General features: G+C 35.6%; 1 protein-coding gene across 11 annotated transcripts in view; it reads left to right on the top strand.

Moving 5' to 3' along the window:
* The window catches only part of NCOA3 (nuclear receptor coactivator 3), a 53,000-nt gene that overhangs the window by 18,784 nt on the left and 17,124 nt on the right, over positions 1-17,092 (top strand). For 5 of the 11 annotated variants that reach the window (XM_066331027.1, XM_066331029.1, XM_066331023.1 and 2 more), the window contains 8 exons: positions 5,207-5,282; positions 9,185-9,263; positions 10,793-10,902; positions 12,646-12,806; positions 14,310-14,410; positions 15,390-15,564; positions 16,135-16,323; positions 16,534-16,635. In XM_066331027.1, the coding sequence (XP_066187124.1) occupies positions 10,805-10,902; positions 12,646-12,806; positions 14,310-14,410; positions 15,390-15,564; positions 16,135-16,323; positions 16,534-16,635 (826 nt within the window). In that variant the 5' untranslated portion in view covers positions 5,207-5,282; positions 9,185-9,263; positions 10,793-10,804. Of the gene's footprint in view, positions 1-5,206; positions 5,283-7,998; positions 8,405-9,184; positions 9,264-10,792; positions 10,903-12,633; positions 12,807-14,309; positions 14,411-15,389; positions 15,565-16,134; positions 16,324-16,533; positions 16,636-17,092 lie in introns of those variants that run through there. The other 6 variants (XM_066331032.1, XM_066331034.1, XM_066331033.1 and 3 more) reach the window with 3 other exon arrangements.

Here is a 17,092-nt window from a genome sequence, read left to right as displayed (position 1 = left end):
TCCTTTAAAAATTTTGTTTGAAAATGGGGATTGGCTGCTATAGCTGAAAGGACTTTATGCATTTATAACTGTGTAGGTTGCATTATCTATGTAAATGTTTGTGGGCTAAGGTGGGTTGATGTGCCAATAAGGATGAATTGGTGTCTGAAGCCAGTCTGCAATTCAGAGTTTGCTGGACCAATTTGTTAAAGATTCAAGGTTCAAGATGGGATTTTTGTCCTCCTGTTAGGAACCAGCGGGTTCCGGTTAAAGGTTTTACACCTTAGTTAATCTCAAACACTCCTAAGAGGCAGAATGGATTCAATGCGTTTTCTGTGTTGTTTTGGATTGACAAAGGTGAAGGCCAACATAAAGAAATTTACAGAGCTACAGCTTTATTCCCTCTGAGTGCCCAGTTCATGCCTTTGTCCACTGTCTCCATAGCTGGCTTGCTGCTTCCAATATGCTACTTAAGTATCTTTCTATAATAAACTGTAGTTCAGTGCAAGGTGCAGTCTTCTCTTTTCTTAGTCCTATACTCCCTGTTTCAATTAGTTTTCAGTTCTTCCCAAGTAAACAAGCTTTCCACTTTTTAAATGCTAACCTTTTCCCTGTGGCATCCCCTTTAACTTTCTCATAGAGCCATGTAGGTATTTTTTGGATGTTTTTGTTCTCTGCTCCAAAAGCTATGTAGGTGTAACAGCCTCACTGCCTCACTTGAGCGGCAGCATCATTTCTCCCTCTCTCTCTCTCTCTCTCTCTCTCTCAGTTGTTATTAGAATACAGTCATAAGAGGGCCACTGTAATCACTTTTCTGTCTTGAGAGTTGGGGATGTGTGATGATGTCCTCACATATGTCTAGAGATGTGTAGATTAATATTCCACACTGCATCTAGGATGCATGTTGCTTTGTTAAACACAACTAACCTCATAGGACATTTGTACCATCTTTCACTATTTCTTTGATTTGTGTGCACAGGCAGTAACTGGTTAATTTGCTGCCTTCCTTTTTCTTTTTCTTTCCCTGTTAAAACTGTTTGATGAGATACCTGGTTTTAACAGTGTGGACTGGAGCTATAAATGATGTGATGTAATGAAGAAATAAATACAATGTTGTAATGTGCTAGAAATTTTAGAATATATATGTCTCATGCAGTGTATGTGTCTGTTTAATGAGGGAGAGGATTTACTTATGTTTTCTTTTCTTGTTTCTGTGTTTGAGTTTGTTTCATGACTGCTGCCTGATTAGTCTAAAAATTGAATTCAGCAGACGGATCTAGCAAGAAACAGACTAATTCAGTTATGCCTCATGAGGCTTCCTAACTGCATTTTAGAAAATTATTCACATCTTCGTGTTACAAACAAAAAAAGCTTGTGAGCCTTCCTTCCCCCACACCCTCCTGTACAGCTGTATAAGGCTCCTATTGTCTGTATTCATATTGAGATGTCACAGATGTGTAGACTCTTCTGGGTTCTTTTCTCACATGAAACTCTAATGACCGTTCCCCCTTTGATTCCTTTCTCCGGCAAATTGGCATAGACTATACAAAACAAAATTTAGGTCACAAATAATTTTTAAATTATTCTACTTGAGTGAATGGAAAATTTAGCTGCCAGTGTTTGTATATACGGAAAATCTACAGCAAAGTATGGCAGAAGATGGTTGGCTTAAAAATATCACAAGGGAGTGTGCAGTGTTAGTGAGAAATATAAGTGTGCAGTTGAGTTTTAAAGCTATATTTATGCTATCCTGAAGATTAAAGGCAGCACCTGTGCTGTTAAAACAACTAGAAGTATTAGGAACAGCTAATTTTAAAGAAATACTTCTAATTTTGTGTATTTTAATTTCAATTTGAACATAGACATTTTTGCTCTATTTTGAGATTAGCTACCGTCAATACCATATTTCCTGTCTGTTAGAAGAGCGAATTTAGATTTCAGATCTTAGCATAGATTTAGATTTCCTTGAGGTATGGGGAACATCACACGTGTTTCATCTCTTGATTCCGTACATTGAAGTGTCATGGTAGACAATTTGTATTTGCTTGGGGACCATATTAGTTGCACAGATATGCAAATGGTTTAGTTGAGTAAGCAGTAGAAGTGATCTTCCATTCATTAAAAATTATTTTGCTCTAAGCAAACATTTCTTTTTTTCATGGTCTTGAGACAGGTTATTTACGCATAGGAGAAGCAAACATTTACAGAAACAGGAAACTGTTCTTTATTTTGCACTACATATCTTGTACCAGCATCCTTTCATGTTTGGCTACTTTATTTCCCAGCACTCAAAAGGTAAAAAAATCTGTAGATGCAGCATAATTTCAGGTTGTTTTATAGGATGCTGAGATTAAATTAAACATTTAGCTAAATTATTTAAGGTGCTTCTCATGATTGTTGTGTTGAACTCTGTTCCTTCAAATATACATGCCCTTGAAAGTATTGTGTATTTCAGCTGGCTGCAAGTTCATGACTACATGCCACCCAGCATGGCATTTTTTTTTCAGAGGGTGATCAGTAGTAGCTTCTGTCCAGTAGTAGAGGTTTAGTAGTATGGAGTGCTACATTTTTTGGAGCTGCCTTTTAGTATTTAGTAAGAGGGACTGCAGTTATTGTGAGCATGTTTTTATAGAATATAATAGTGGTATCTTGTTGTTCCCTACTAGTTCCAGTTAGAAGTCCGACTGTGGTAACCCAGACATCACATCCTGTTTCTTTCTTTCTGGTATTTGAGCTAGAGATTTTTTGTTTCTATGTATGTTTGTATTCAGTAAATTTTAAGTTTTGTTTTGTTTTTTTTGTTTTGTTTTTTTTTTTTTTAAATAACTGTTCACCACCTCTTTTAGGATACCAGTCTTTAAGTGCTTAGCCATGTTAAAAACACTGTAAATATATTCTATAACCACTCAACTGAAGCCATCAGTTATACTGAAAGCCCAAACTACCCCTTCCAGCAGAGTGGCTTGGAAATTAGTCAAGATTGAAGACCCCCTTCAATATTTTCTTGGCCCGCTGTGTTTGGGCATACCAATTCTCACTGGCAGCATCATGCAAATAAGCGGCATGGTTGCATTGTCCCCAATTGCCTCTTCCTTAAAAAGGCTATATCCTGAGCATACTCATCTAGCCAGATAAGCTACTACCTGTTCACAGCTGGGTTCTGAACATAGCAGTTGTTCTGAGGCTAGAATGCGGCTCACATACATCTTTGGAGCTGTGATGAGATGCAGTGACCAACTTCACCACAGTGCTTTGTTTCGAAGCTGACAAGTGACAAATTCTTTCAAGTGTCTGGCAGCCTGTGCTGAAGGCATAAGGATAAAAAAATAGTCCTTTTTTTTATAACAGTATGTTCCCTGGAGCCCCACTTTTCTCTGTCATACATTTTGTTTGTTGTTAGCAGGGTCCTTTATCTGTTGCTCTGACTGGTAAACCGGAATGTGTAGGAAACAAATTAACAAGTAATGACATTCCAGACATAGATCAAACACGTTATTTATCAAAAGAACAGGAGAGGAACTCCAAGTATCTCCTACCTCTGACTATCTCTTTCTTGAAATGTCCTGTCATACTAATACACGAGAAGTGAAAAATGCTCAAGTTAATTGTCCTGTCTGAAAAACAGACCAGGAGTTCATGGTGTTTACTAAACATAAGCACTGCAGGAGAACTGGTAGATGAAACCTGACAAGGTCTAAAAAATCAGTCTCCCTAAAATGGAATATATAATATAAATTGAATGTGAATGTGTGTGAAAGTAAGAGTATTTACTATGGTGCAACAAGATGTGTTTCACTGGCATTATAGATGGCACTTTTTTTTTTCCTTATTTCTTTTTTCCTTTTTTTTTTCTTTTTTTTCTTTTTTTTTTTTTTTTTTTTTAACTGAAAGTCCTGATTCAGTGAAGTCTCTGAGTCATTTATTACCTTGTAAATCATCATTTTGTCTGTGGGAGGAATGTGGGAGAGTGAAAGAGCAGAGAATGATAAATGCCTGTGTTTTGGAATACTATTTTATTAGTTTCTGTACTGATGAGGGAGGTGCTGGATTAGCACAGTGGTGTATCAATATAACTAATATAATTTCCTATTTGCTTCATAATGTAAATATATGTGCTTTCATCTTAAAAGGCAATGAAAGACTTTTTAGTGTAAACTAGTTACAGTACGCAAAAACCTCTTTATTTACTCAGTGTACATGAGTGTTTGTAGTTTGTTACATCGCACTTTCAGAATCACAAAGCTGTAGTAAAGGTTCAGTGTCATTTTTTGTCTGCTGCATTTGCCCCTCCCTCAAAGATTTAAAAATATGTTGGTGTTACGCACTGTAATTTAAAGTGTATTGTATTTGGGTTCTTTTTTAAAATTGCACTATATTTATCTCTGAGACATTTAAGGGTGATTGCAAATGCTACCCTTTATATGTTGTCTTTTAAAAAGTAACCATTGCATTGTGTTTACCATGTCTGACACATTATATATAGGTACATTTTTAACTTGAACACAGTGTATAGTGTGTTCTGTCTTTAGGTGTCTGTCATATTGTTGTTGTCTGTGCCACAGGTAACAATATGACTTGTCACTTAGTCATCTCATCCAGACTGTAATGTAATGATCTTTCTTTATGTGTTTTGAAGATTGGATAAAACACTTACCATATGTAAACTTATATTTGCTAGCCAGACTGTTGGATGCCAAGTTTCTACATGATGTGAATTGATTGTCTTTGTAGCTCCTCCTGAGAGTGGGTAAATCAGTCAAAGGTCAGTATGTTGAGCTCATTGAGATCAAAACATGCTGAATGATGTTTTTGTTTGAGCACTCTTGGGTTTTGGTTGAGCAGGCTTTAGACAGGAAATTGTATTTTCACATGTTGAAAGTTGTACTGATGTGGTGAGATCTAATGGGGAAGCTGACTGCACAACCTCAAGTGCCAAGCGCTTACTGCATGGCTGTGCCTTGTTATAAGCACCCATTAGGTGTTTATAACCTTTGATAAGCTCCCCAATAACCTAAATTAATTCATGTGAATAAAAACAGACCACAGTGTTAAAATAAAATATTTTTTAAATTTAAGATGCTAAGTAGTTGGCTAATACCTTTGTATTTAGAAGAGGAGCATGTGGGTTTAGAGTAGGGACGACAGAGTTGAATAGTCAACTGTTCAACATATAGCAGAGATGACAGTTCAGTGAAGTTACATATTATATGTTATTTTTGTTTTTCAGGATGTGACTTAAAATGACTTCTGATTCCGAAGGTCCTCTGAAAAATATGCAGTGCTTGAATGTTTGCTAAGTACTAGTAAGTGACTGATCTCATATTTGGACTAGATATACCTGAACATTTTTAAAGCTACGGTTTAGTACATGAGAAGCATGTACTTTAAAAAAAGAAAAGGAGGGGAGGGAAGAAAGAAGAAAAAAACACAAACCAGAAACCTTTCTGCACCCTGCCAGAAAGTGAAATTGGTGCTTATATTCTTGTGGATTCCTGTCTATGTAAGTGGAAACATCAGTTGTTTCTGTAGCCAGTCTTAGAGCAAAAGAACCTCTGCATAATATCAAGAATATTTTGAATCAGAATTTTTTCTGGAAACCTTTGATACATTTTTATGTGTATTTGAGGGCAATACAAGGTTGAAAAACAAATTTCTACCAAGTATACAGAGTTTCAGAATGCAATATCCACTAGTTTTATTTATTTTCAAAACTTAAATGTTGCAGTCTGCATCTTGGAAAAATGTGTGACTTATATCTTGGTTTTTAAGAGAGAGGATTACACTTAATATTTTAACATTATATACAATTTAAAAAATTCCAGGCCATCCTTGTGATTCATTGAAATGAACTTGTTCGATTTAATTCTTATCCTTATTGGCTTATCCTGAGTAATGCTAAGTTCTGCTTAGTCAATTTTTCAAACAAGAAATCAGCTCAGACAGAAGAGCTTCCAAGGATGCAAGATAGCACAAATACACATACTTAATATAGGAAAAACATGGTGGTTTCATGGGACCAACAAAGTATTAAAAATGTTTTCATGCAAAAAACATGATTTAAGAAAATATTTTGGATATGTTTTAAATTAGGATTGTATAGTTGTGCAATAGGGAAGGTAGTCAACTGTTTCAGGGAAACAGATATAAAAACTAAATCTGAAGCATGTGATTGTATTTTTGGGCCCCTGCTAGGACAAAACCTTCTCACTTGCCATGTCCTGTTTGGTGACTAGGTCTTTCATCTACAAGCTACTGTGAGATCGTGGGCACAAGGGAGTCACGCTTGAGCTGGGCAAGGAAATGAGAGCATTGAAAGACAAGCTAGCAGAAAGCAATCTAAGGGATATTAAGTTAGTAGCTTTCCAAATTCTGTGGGGGTGAGTTGAGTAAGACCAGGGAAGAAATAGTTGTATCAAACTGAAAACTTTCTGCTTACTGTGCTTAGTAATTTCAACGTCATTTTGGTTTGAATGCTCTGTAGGAAAATGGCTTAAGGAAGTTTCCTCATTGCAGCTGTACCGTATGGTTGGCATGTGCGTTGCTTTCCTGTTACTCCAGGGCAGAATTTTAGAATACAATGGATTTTACCCTGTCAAAGTACTGAAACCCTGGCAGGTTGGACACTGCTGCTCATAAAATGCTCATGATTTCCTTAAATTCTATAGTTTGGTTTGGAACATATGTTTGTACGGATGCTATTGCAATGGATGGATTTATATTTACTGGAACTTATTTTATCTGCCATAGGCAAAACCCAGTACCTTTTTAACAACTCATTTATGCTTTTCACTGAGAGGTGAATAGATCTGACATATGAAAAGTGTATGGTCCATTGCAAAGGGTGTAGCACATGAGCACCTTAATAAGAAGGACTGGTGTTTTTTCAGCTCAGTTACTGCTGAGCAAGAAGATGTTTGTTATTTTTTGTTTCCTTGAATTAAGAAGAATGTTGGAAAATATAAGATTATACCTGAAAAGATGTTGCAAATAGTCAGGAAAGTTTGGAAATTTTACTCCAGATATTGTTGCTTTTGTTCCCACTCCACTGGTGGGGTTAGGAGCATCATGATATAGTGGTTCACTATTGCTACAATCAGTGGAATTAAACAGTGCCTTGCTTTGAAGACTTTGTTTTGGGTAATTTATACTGATCTAAAATTCAATAGAATTTCTTGTATTTGCCCAGTTTTATGTAGTAACTGAACTATTCAGTCACATTAAGCTAGCTTTTGGATTTATTTTAATCTTGCAAGCAACAGAAAGAATTTCACTATAATTACTTTCTTTAAGAAATGTTTTATTTAGGTAGGTAATATCGTGTAGTATAACCATCAGAGAAACCTTTCTAGCTAGCATTAGTGGTTCATAAGCCAGTAATAATGTTGTTGCCTCTTAGCTCAGAAAGTAACTATACAAAGACGCCTGTGGGGTTTTTTGGGGATTGTGGTTTTTTTGCTTTTAGTAGAAAAATGCCTAAAAGTTTCAACTTTTGAAACCTGTGTTTCAGAGCTGTCTTTTGAATACTTAAGAAAAACTCACCAAAATAGCCTTCTTTTTGGAAATCTTCTTGGCCCATTGGAAATTACAGGTTCATCTTCAGTGAACAAATATGACACCTGCTACTTCTAAAACTGGCAATTTCTTTCATTATTAACTCACCGAGTAATAGCTTCTTTTGCAAATACTTCCTGTAGCTGGGAAAATAGTTAGACCATTAAGGATTTCTACTGTATATCCATCTGTATTGGGAAGATACAATGTTATTTCTGTTCTTTCCTTAGCTAAACAGTTTCAGAGTTGTTCCAGGCGTGCTCTAGCTGCTCAGCTTGTAATTATATTCTTAGGGAAAGGAAAACACATGTGCAGCAGCTCTGCAGCTTCAGGCCTGAATAAACTACCACCAACTACTTGGGTGTAAGAGTAGGAAAACAGCCTATGGAAATTACTGATTTTTTCCTTCTGTTCCTTCCTATATTTATCTATGTTTCTGACACAAAATGTAGTCATTTTGGTTTGCTATGTAATTGCATTTTGAGTTATCTCTTAGTACAAGTAGATGTTAAACCAAAAATGACATTTCCATTCTAAATCATTTAAAACAACCATGTAACCTTCAAAGTTATGTTATAGTGAAATGTCTCTCCTGGCTCAAATTTTCAACTGTTTAATGTGTTTCAAATGCTTCCTTTTCTTGAACAGAATTTACTCTTGGCTTCAGACATACTTGCTTTGTCCCCATCCTTCCCGAGCTAGCCTTAAGAGTTACATTTTAAGCTTTTCCTTTCTCTTTCTACATTAGCTCTAAAACCTTCAGCTCTGTCTATACTCAGCCTCTAAATGTAGTTCCAGGGAGGGAAGAAGCAGTCCTGGAACTGTGCACATGTGTCACCTACAGCATGACTGAAGATGCAGCCTTAGCTGTGAGGTCTGTAGTCATATGTAATGCTGAGTATCATCTTCAGATAATCAACTGGTTTTTGCATGATCGTAAGCTGTTTGTAATATCTTTTTTCCGATTTCTTACTTGTTCAGATTAGTAGCTTTTCATTCAGCTGAATGAAGCTAATTGAAGGAAATACGATCCTTTTGTATCTGTCCAGTTCTGTACTGTCATCTAGTGGCCTAACAGTGTATTTTTCTTTATGTAAAGTAGACCACTTTGTATTTGGGAGGTTTTTGCCCTGGAGGAATATATGAATGGATAAAGGTCTTCAGAGTTGCTCTTCCGTCTCTCTGTTGGGTCTGTCTTATTCATCCTTTTTCTTTATCAAATATTTATATGTAAGACCAAGTTCTTACTTGTACAGTTCATCCCCATAGTACAGAGTTTGGCATCCTTTGTAATTGTTTATTTCTAATGGAAGATTATGTTTGATTGTTGGATTTAATTCTGTTGTCATTTTAAAAACCTGTTATCCTTCCTTTTGTAATGTATATAGATTGGCATGAGGACTGGCTATGTACAATTTTATGTTAAGCATTGTAACATTTTCTTAGCTGCAAAGAGAATTTGTACTTTAAAAAGATGCCATTTAATTTCTGGGCTTTTTACACATGTTAGAGTAGTCCATTCCTCTGTCCTGTCTAGCTTTCAAAATTTTGTACTGCTGTAAGAAGAATGTCCTTTTAAATTCTCGATTTGTAGAATTAAAAACCTCCATGCTGCATCGTGCAAATTTGCTCGTGTGTGACTTTGTCCTTTCAGTTTAGACTTTAGAAAAAAAACAAAAGCAGATTCCTCCTGCCACCCAAGAAGCCAATATGCAAAAATTCAGTCTGTCAAGGTTAGTAACCTCAGAAGTAATACACACACTTCTTTTTCTTTTTTCTTAGATATCTTGTCCTCGAAGAAGTTATTTGATTGTGTGCCCTTTCTGAGGGGCTGGTTATCTTTGCTGAAACAATACATTGCTGACTTGGATTTTACTAACTTCGTGTTCAACAGGGTGCTCATATTCTGTTCTGCAGAGCTGCTTGAGGCAGTTGGACACCTTAAGTCTGATACCTTAGCATAAACTTCATTTAGTTCTGTCAGTTACTTGTCCTCGTGATACGTGATCACTGACTCCTAAGAATTTGATCATCCTAGACCAGTTTCCTTTAACAAGGGTCATAATGGTAGTTTTTGCTTGTGGAGACAAAGAACTTTCTCTGTGAAAGATTTCTTAGTGCTTGGGTTACGTTATGCAAAAAGGTTCTCTCTAATTGACAAGTCTAGCTCTATTAACTAAATATTTAGCACCACTTATTGCCACTGCTGTATAGGGTAAAGAACTGCAGTCTGAATGAGAATGTAGTAAATTAATTTCACACTTAATTTGGAAATTTCTTTTAAAAGGATACAATAATGCTAAATTTCCAACTGCCCAGATCTGTTTTGTCTCATTGTAGTACAAAAAAACCAAAATGGCATTTTTGATCATTTTATAGTTCTAGTTATGTTCTAAAATACTCCTACTAGATACATAGCATAGATCCATTAATTTTTTTTCCTCCCTCAGCATGTTATTGAGCCTAGCATAGCAGGACCTGACACAGCTTTCTTCTCTCATCTGTGTCTCTGCTCCTTTTTGGCCTTGGAAGTGAGGGTGCATGAGCATCATACCTATATAATCTGAGAGGTTTGTTTAATGTAGCTAAATTTCAACAAAATCACCTGATATTTTCTTGGGCTATGGCCCAATCTTTGCTGTGGAAGCAATAGAAATGGAAGACGGTTGAGGTCTTTGCTTGCCTTGGCCTCAAAGTTTTAGAAAACTGTATTGATTTTAGAAGGTTTAGCAAGAGATGTGAAAAATATCGTCACCTGTAAAGGTAGTAATAGTCATCTGTTGGTTTTATGCAGAGATGGGTATGAAACTCCTGTGAGCCCCCTGATATACTCCTAAGGATGAAAATTTGTTTCTGCAACTGTGTTTAGGTATAACCTTAATTTATTGCTTTCTTTTCAGGTTATCTAAATATATGTTTAAATACTGAAAATCTTTTATTTTTAAAACAAACTGGAACTATATAGTGGTCCCAGTTCAATGATGCAAATTTTAAATATCTCTGGAAAAAATAAGGTGGACTTTTAACCTTTACTTTTGCTTACAGTGATAGAAAGCTTCAATAACCTGTATTTTGGCCAAATAGAGGGTAGATTTTAAAGAAAGGTAAGCAAAACCTGTTTTTTAGTAGCAAAAAAGTTTATGGATTAAGAAAATTCACTTGTAAATCAGTAAAAATAAATTACTTATCTTGACAAGTTCTCTGTATCTTGAATTAGTAATTTGAGTGGTTTATTCACAATTATTATTTCATTCCTTTTAAGAGTTGCTGATGCATGGTCAAGATGAGTGGATTAGGAGAAAACTCCTTAGATAATTTGACTAATGAGTCAAGGAAGCGCAAGCCATTGCCCTGTGATACGCCAGGTGCAAGGTAGGTTTACATAGAACTTTCCTGGTTTAAAATGAGCTTTTAAAAATGCTTTTCAAATTTGCATTGCAATTTAAAGTTCTAACTAAGGAATTTGTTTAGTCAAAAAATGCTCTAGGCCAGCTTCTGCTGTGAAGATAGGTAGCTACTGTTAGGTGTAGATACACCAAAGTTGATAAACTGTGCTTTTTAATTAGACTCCTGTGGAACTTTTAATACAGTGGACATAACATAGAATGGATTGAGTTGGAATCAACCTCAAAGATAATCTAGTTCCAGTTCCCCTGTCATGGGCAGGGATACCTTCCATTAGATAAGGAAGTTGTGATTGCAAGGCAAAAGAAAAATCTCTTGCTTCACAGGAATTTTAAAGGCATCAGCTCATATCTGGTAATTTGTTTGGCAGGCCTTATTTCAGGTGATTACATTTAGCAAAGAATATTGCAAGAGGTTGAGCTTTTTGCTGGTTTGTTTGTACTTCTGTTTCTTTCAGTTCATCTTAAATGTTGGCAATCTATGCTATCTTTTCCTGTTGTAACCCAGCTGTCAGATACTGTTGTCTGAGGGACTCAGTTTTCTGTTCCCCACAAGCTTCATTGCTCTCCACCACATGAACTGTTCTCTTTTATCCTTTCAAGTTCTTCATCCCATAGAGTATTAACTTCTATTAAATTTGTTGTCAGGTGTCGTGTGTACTAATACTTGTCACTTTTATATATATACATCCTCAGTGCCCTATGCCAATTGCCTTCATCATTCAACAGATTGTGTATGAGACCTTTAAATGCTTCCATTGTATCCCAGTGTCTTTTTATTAGTGTCCTCTACTCCATTTTCTTTTTCCCTTTCTACAGTGTCTCTCTGTCCATTCAGGAATTCTTTTTCATATTGTCACCCTTCATTAGCTTTCTTTATCGTTCAAGCTCCTGCTTTGTTGTGTATTTGTTTTCTCCATGGTTGGTCCATGCATATTTTCCTAACTCCTTCATTTGGTTTCTTCTCAAAGAATGATTATTCTCTTTTAATTACCTTGATGCACACATTCTTGCCCCTGCCCTGAGTCCTTCTTTTCCTATTCTTGGCATAATGTGTATGACATCTGTCCATGTTGATTTAGGCTGTAGACGGTCTCTTTAGTCAGCACGTTAACCTGAGTAGGAAAAGGAATTTCAAAGAGACACTTAATCCAGCAACATCAGGTTGTCTGAGATTCTGCTTTTCTTGCATGTTGAGATGGCATTGAGGTCCTGATGCCTAGAAATTTATGACACCTTCACTTGTATAGAAGTGAAGGTGTCATCTCTTTACAATCAAACTGAAGGGAGTTGACAGAATGCTAAAATTCAGTTTCATTTGTCTAGTAAATTTTAAGCAACTGTAAAGAAATTTCTAAGATTAAAATATACTTTTTGTTTTGTGTGCAATTTTATAACTAAAGCAGCTGCTCTTTTCATTAAATCTGACAGTAGAGTAGTAGAGTAAAAACAGGAGGATTTTTTTATTAATAGCTTTCTTCTATCCTCTTGATATAAATTTGTGCTTAAAATTCTTTTAAAATATGCAAACCAAACAGCAATGTAACAAAACGCAGGTTTGCCCTTCAGATTCATGTTTGCTGTAAGAATAGCTACTGCCTAGGTTTAATGGGTGGGTGTTAAGTGAAGTGCACAGAGTGAGCACAGGTTTTGTATAGGATGGTATGTAAGTATACAAAACAGTGTTTTTGATTCCTAGTCTGGTCTGCAGCGGTGAGAAGCGTCGACGTGAGCAGGAAAGCAAATACATCGAAGAACTGGCTGAACTGATATCTGCTAATCTGAGTGACATTGACAATTTCAATGTCAAACCAGATAAATGTGCTATTTTAAAAGAAACTGTGAGACAGATTCGACAAATAAAAGAGCAAGGTACAGTTCCCTGCTAAATCAAAATTAATAGTTTAATTTTGTTGTGATTCTTTTTTTGGTGCAATAATTACTTGGGAAATGAAGTAGTGGTTTTCACAACAGCAGGTAACTGAGCAGCTCTTCAGACATTGACTTGATTAAAACCTTAAATGAGCCTTAAGTAATTTTCTGTTTAAAAGTGAACAATTATTTATCATCACTTTTTATTGGGAATCAGGATTTTAAAACTTTGTATGGCCTTTCTTACCAGTTTTTTACCACACACAAGGTGAAAAAAAGGAGATGGTACTCTACCATCTGCTTGTACACTATACCAAATACTCACTGGTATGAATACATGCTGTTGCCTTTCACTTCAAGGAAACATATCCTCTTCTTATGGGCAAGCCTCCAATCAGAGATAGTGATTTTTATGGGTTTTTTTTAATTGCTTTCTTAGTGTGATTGAATGTACTCAGAATATAGCCAGCTCAAGAAAAGAGAAAGAAGCCATGCATCATATCTTGGTAATTTCTGTCAGCTAGGATAAACCTAAGTGATATAACACTTTTTTTTTAAACTGACAGGTGTATGCAAAACCCATGTTTGAAGTACAGAGTGAGGGGTATATATAGTTTCTTTTTTTAAAAAAACGCTCCACTCTACATCTCCACCTCTTAATGACTAGCCTCCCAAGCTTACATGTGGCATTTGGGCAGTAAAGTGTTAGGAAAAGGGAATATGCTGTGGTGTATACCTGTCTTACTTGTCGTGGTAAATTGCCGCATCTTATTAAGACATGCTAAAACGATTTTTAAAAATCATCTTCTGTTTTAAAGGTTTTTTATAGTGTCATCTAGTGTATTCTAATGTTTCATTATAGAGTTGAGACGTTGTACTTCTCTTGTGGTCTGCTTAACCAGCCAGCAAGTACCACAAAGTAGAGTTCACGATGTTTTTTTCTGTAATTCTGCTGCATGGCATGGGTTTCCATTCCACCTTCTCCTGCAATCAATTAACTTAGGATATTTTGATTCTTCAAAGATAGTCTTACTATACACATGCATGCACATACACACACATATATATGCACACAACCGTTAACATGAATCAAAGCCTTTTTGTAGAACAGTGGTGATGGCATCTGAGGACTGTGACCAATGATAATGAGATGATCAAAATAAAACCAGAAGAAAGAGAGATATATAGAGTGTGTTTAATAGCTGTTTAAAGACTCAGCAGATATTCATTAGACAGTGTCTGAAAAACAGCAAGAAATGTTCACGAAGCAAGTTCATCATGTCAGCTTCAACTGCCAAGTCAATTCATGTGAGCAACAGGTTTGGCATTATGTGGCCATGACATTTTTTTCTAGTCTTAGTACCAACACTATATGAGCCCTTCTCTCTCATTTGTGTTTCTTTTTGCCTTTATTTCACATGCTTTCTAGAGTCTGGCTTGTAATATTAAAATGCAGCCGTCACATGAAAGTTGCTTTAGAGAAATTTGTCTTTCGGCTTTCAGGAAAAGCAGTTTCTAATGATGATGATGTTCAGAAAGCTGATGTATCATCCACGGGTCAAGGAGTTATTGACAAGGATTCATTGGGACCTCTTTTATTACAGGCAAGTACAAATTAGGCCCTAGTAAAAGCCTATGGAGCCAAATACTTTAGGCAGGTGAAAATATTACAATAAAGTATGCAATCTTGTAGTAATAAACTAGTATGCAAGAACCATGCAGAAGTATGTTTGAAAAGGTCAGGAATAAAATATATCATGTTTTCTTATTTATGCCAGAATTCTCTGTAGAAGTAAATATAACAACCTTTGATTTTTCCTGATATTCCTATGCTTTATTTACTCTAGCAGTCATTAGCAAATTACTACGGAAGCAGTGCTTATTTGTACAAGCAATATTTTATTTCTTGTAGGGTTTAGACATTAAATAGAGGAGTCTTCGCAAGGCTAGGTTTGTTACGTGTGTTTGCATTTGTGTTACAAAATTATGAAGCATTCCAAATGCATGTTGCCATCTAGTAAAATAACCCAAGAATAACAGTAAATAAAGGTACATACCAGATAGCCTTTCTTTATGCCTAGAGAGCCAGTCTGATATTTACAACTTCATCAAAGCATTTTTGAAGCTTAATTTTTTAAACATAGATATTTATTTTTTCTTTCAATTAAGAACATACAGTATTTGGCTAGATCCTCCTATGTCATCACTTGTTAGGGGAAATGTCTTCATATTCATGACTTACTACTTGTTTCTAGTGAACGTCTTGTTTCAATTTGCTAACTGTTGAATTAAGGTTACAAATTAATGATCTAGTGTTCATATGAATCAATAATGAAACAAGAAGGCTGGTTATCAATGTGAAAGCTGAATGGAATATCATATAGACATATTAATTATTATTTAAATAATTCCCTACCAGACACACTTTTCCTCAAAGAAGAATTTAAAATTTCATCTCTATCCTTGAAAATAACTGAATATGTTGTAAATTTACATTTATTACATGCACAGTTTTTAAACTAAATTATGTTCAGGATTAGTTTTGGTATGTCATATATGATATGTTGTCACATTCATATTTAGGCATTGGATGGCTTCCTCTTTGTTGTAAATCGAGATGGGAACATAGTATTTGTATCGGAAAATGTCACACAGTATCTGCAGTATAAACAAGAAGATTTGGTTAATACAAGTGTCTATGGTATCTTGCATGAAGAGGACCGGAAGGACTTTCTGAAAAACTTACCTAAATCTTCAGGTAGTAAAAGTTGATTTTCAACACTTACTAGACTTTTTGAAAGCAACCAGAGAAGAAAAAAATGCCTTATAAGGATAACCTTTCAAAACAGTTTACTGATATAAAGAATATTTTACTAAAAAAAAAAATCTTAATCTTCATAAATACTGTTGTGTTTTTACAATAGCATGCCATCAGAAATAAATGTGCTGGAAATTCACACTTTACTTTAGCCTTTGCAATTGGTTTACCTATACCTTTAAAGCAGCAACACAAAAGGAATACCTTCCCTGATACCTCAAGGCTAGCTGAAGGAACTGCTTATTTTTAAAGTATGTGAATGACTTCTCAGCACTCCTTCAAATCACTGAAAGTGTCATGCAAAAGGAAGAGTGTTTTTTACTTGGTCCTCAATACTCCTATTTTATACCATGCCAGACTGATGGTATATTGAGAAGGCATCTTCAAGTATCTGTGATCTGTAATCTTTAATATCTGTAAGCTGGGAACAGAGTACCTAAATTAAGAAGAATCAGTTATGAGTTGATTGTATCTGAAAATCTATATGAATTCTTACTTTGTTCTTTTAAGTTAATGGAGTTGCTTGGACTAATGAAACACTTAGACAGAAGAGCCATACATTCAATTGCCGGATGATGGTGAAAAGCTCTCATGATCTCTTGGAAGATGTAGGTGGCTACCAGGATATACATCAAAGATATGAAACTATGCAGTGCTTTGCTTTATCGCAGCCAAGAGCTATGATGGAAGAGGGGGAAGGTAGGAATTTTTGTGGAATTGTTGTACATAGAAATTTCCGTGAAAAGGTCTTTGGTGTTTTGCAAACCATTTTCAAGAATGCAGCAACTTTAATCCTTACTGTCTGTACTTCCATTATAACTACAAGAGACACTTCAGCTATTTTATTAGGTTCTTTAATGCAGTAAAAAAGGAGGTGATGACAGGGGAAACATTCTTTTTTAAATACAGATTTGCAATCCTGCATGATTTGTGTGGCACGTCGTATCACCACTGCAGAAAGGGTGTTTCCAGCAAATCCAGAGAGCTTTATTACAAGACATGATCTTTCAGGTAGGAAGTATACCTAGGAGGAAGGTATGAAGGAGTCTTATTTGTCTATATGCTCTTGTTTTAAATTAATGGAGTATGTATTGTGTGTCTGTAGTAACTAACAGAATTCATACTAAGAATTCCCAATTGCTTTTTGCGATACACCATTGTTGGTAGTGAGGTGTTATATAACCTGTGGGAGGCGTTTTCTTCTGTATGTTACTGTTTGGTAGGTTGTTAAAAAGCATTTCTTGTGTTTTTACTAGCATTTCAAACAGTTGTCATTCTGCTTTCCTTTACGTGGAAGAAATACTTCAGGTCGTAACTGAAGCATATGGAAGTCCTTTAGAATGTCTGTAATTTTATACAATACATGAGCTAATGTTTAAAGTGGTTTATGCTGTTTAAATCAAAAGAGTTGTATAATCTAAATGTGACTTTTTCAGATGCCAGTTTGTGTTTATGATGTTCATTCAAT

Source organism: Sylvia atricapilla, chromosome 16, assembly GCF_009819655.1.
Source record: "Sylvia atricapilla isolate bSylAtr1 chromosome 16, bSylAtr1.pri, whole genome shotgun sequence".
NCBI lineage: Eukaryota > Metazoa > Chordata > Aves > Passeriformes > Sylviidae > Sylvia > Sylvia atricapilla.
Note: the sequence above shows the minus strand (reverse complement) of the source record. Positions and strands in the feature narration are given on the sequence as shown.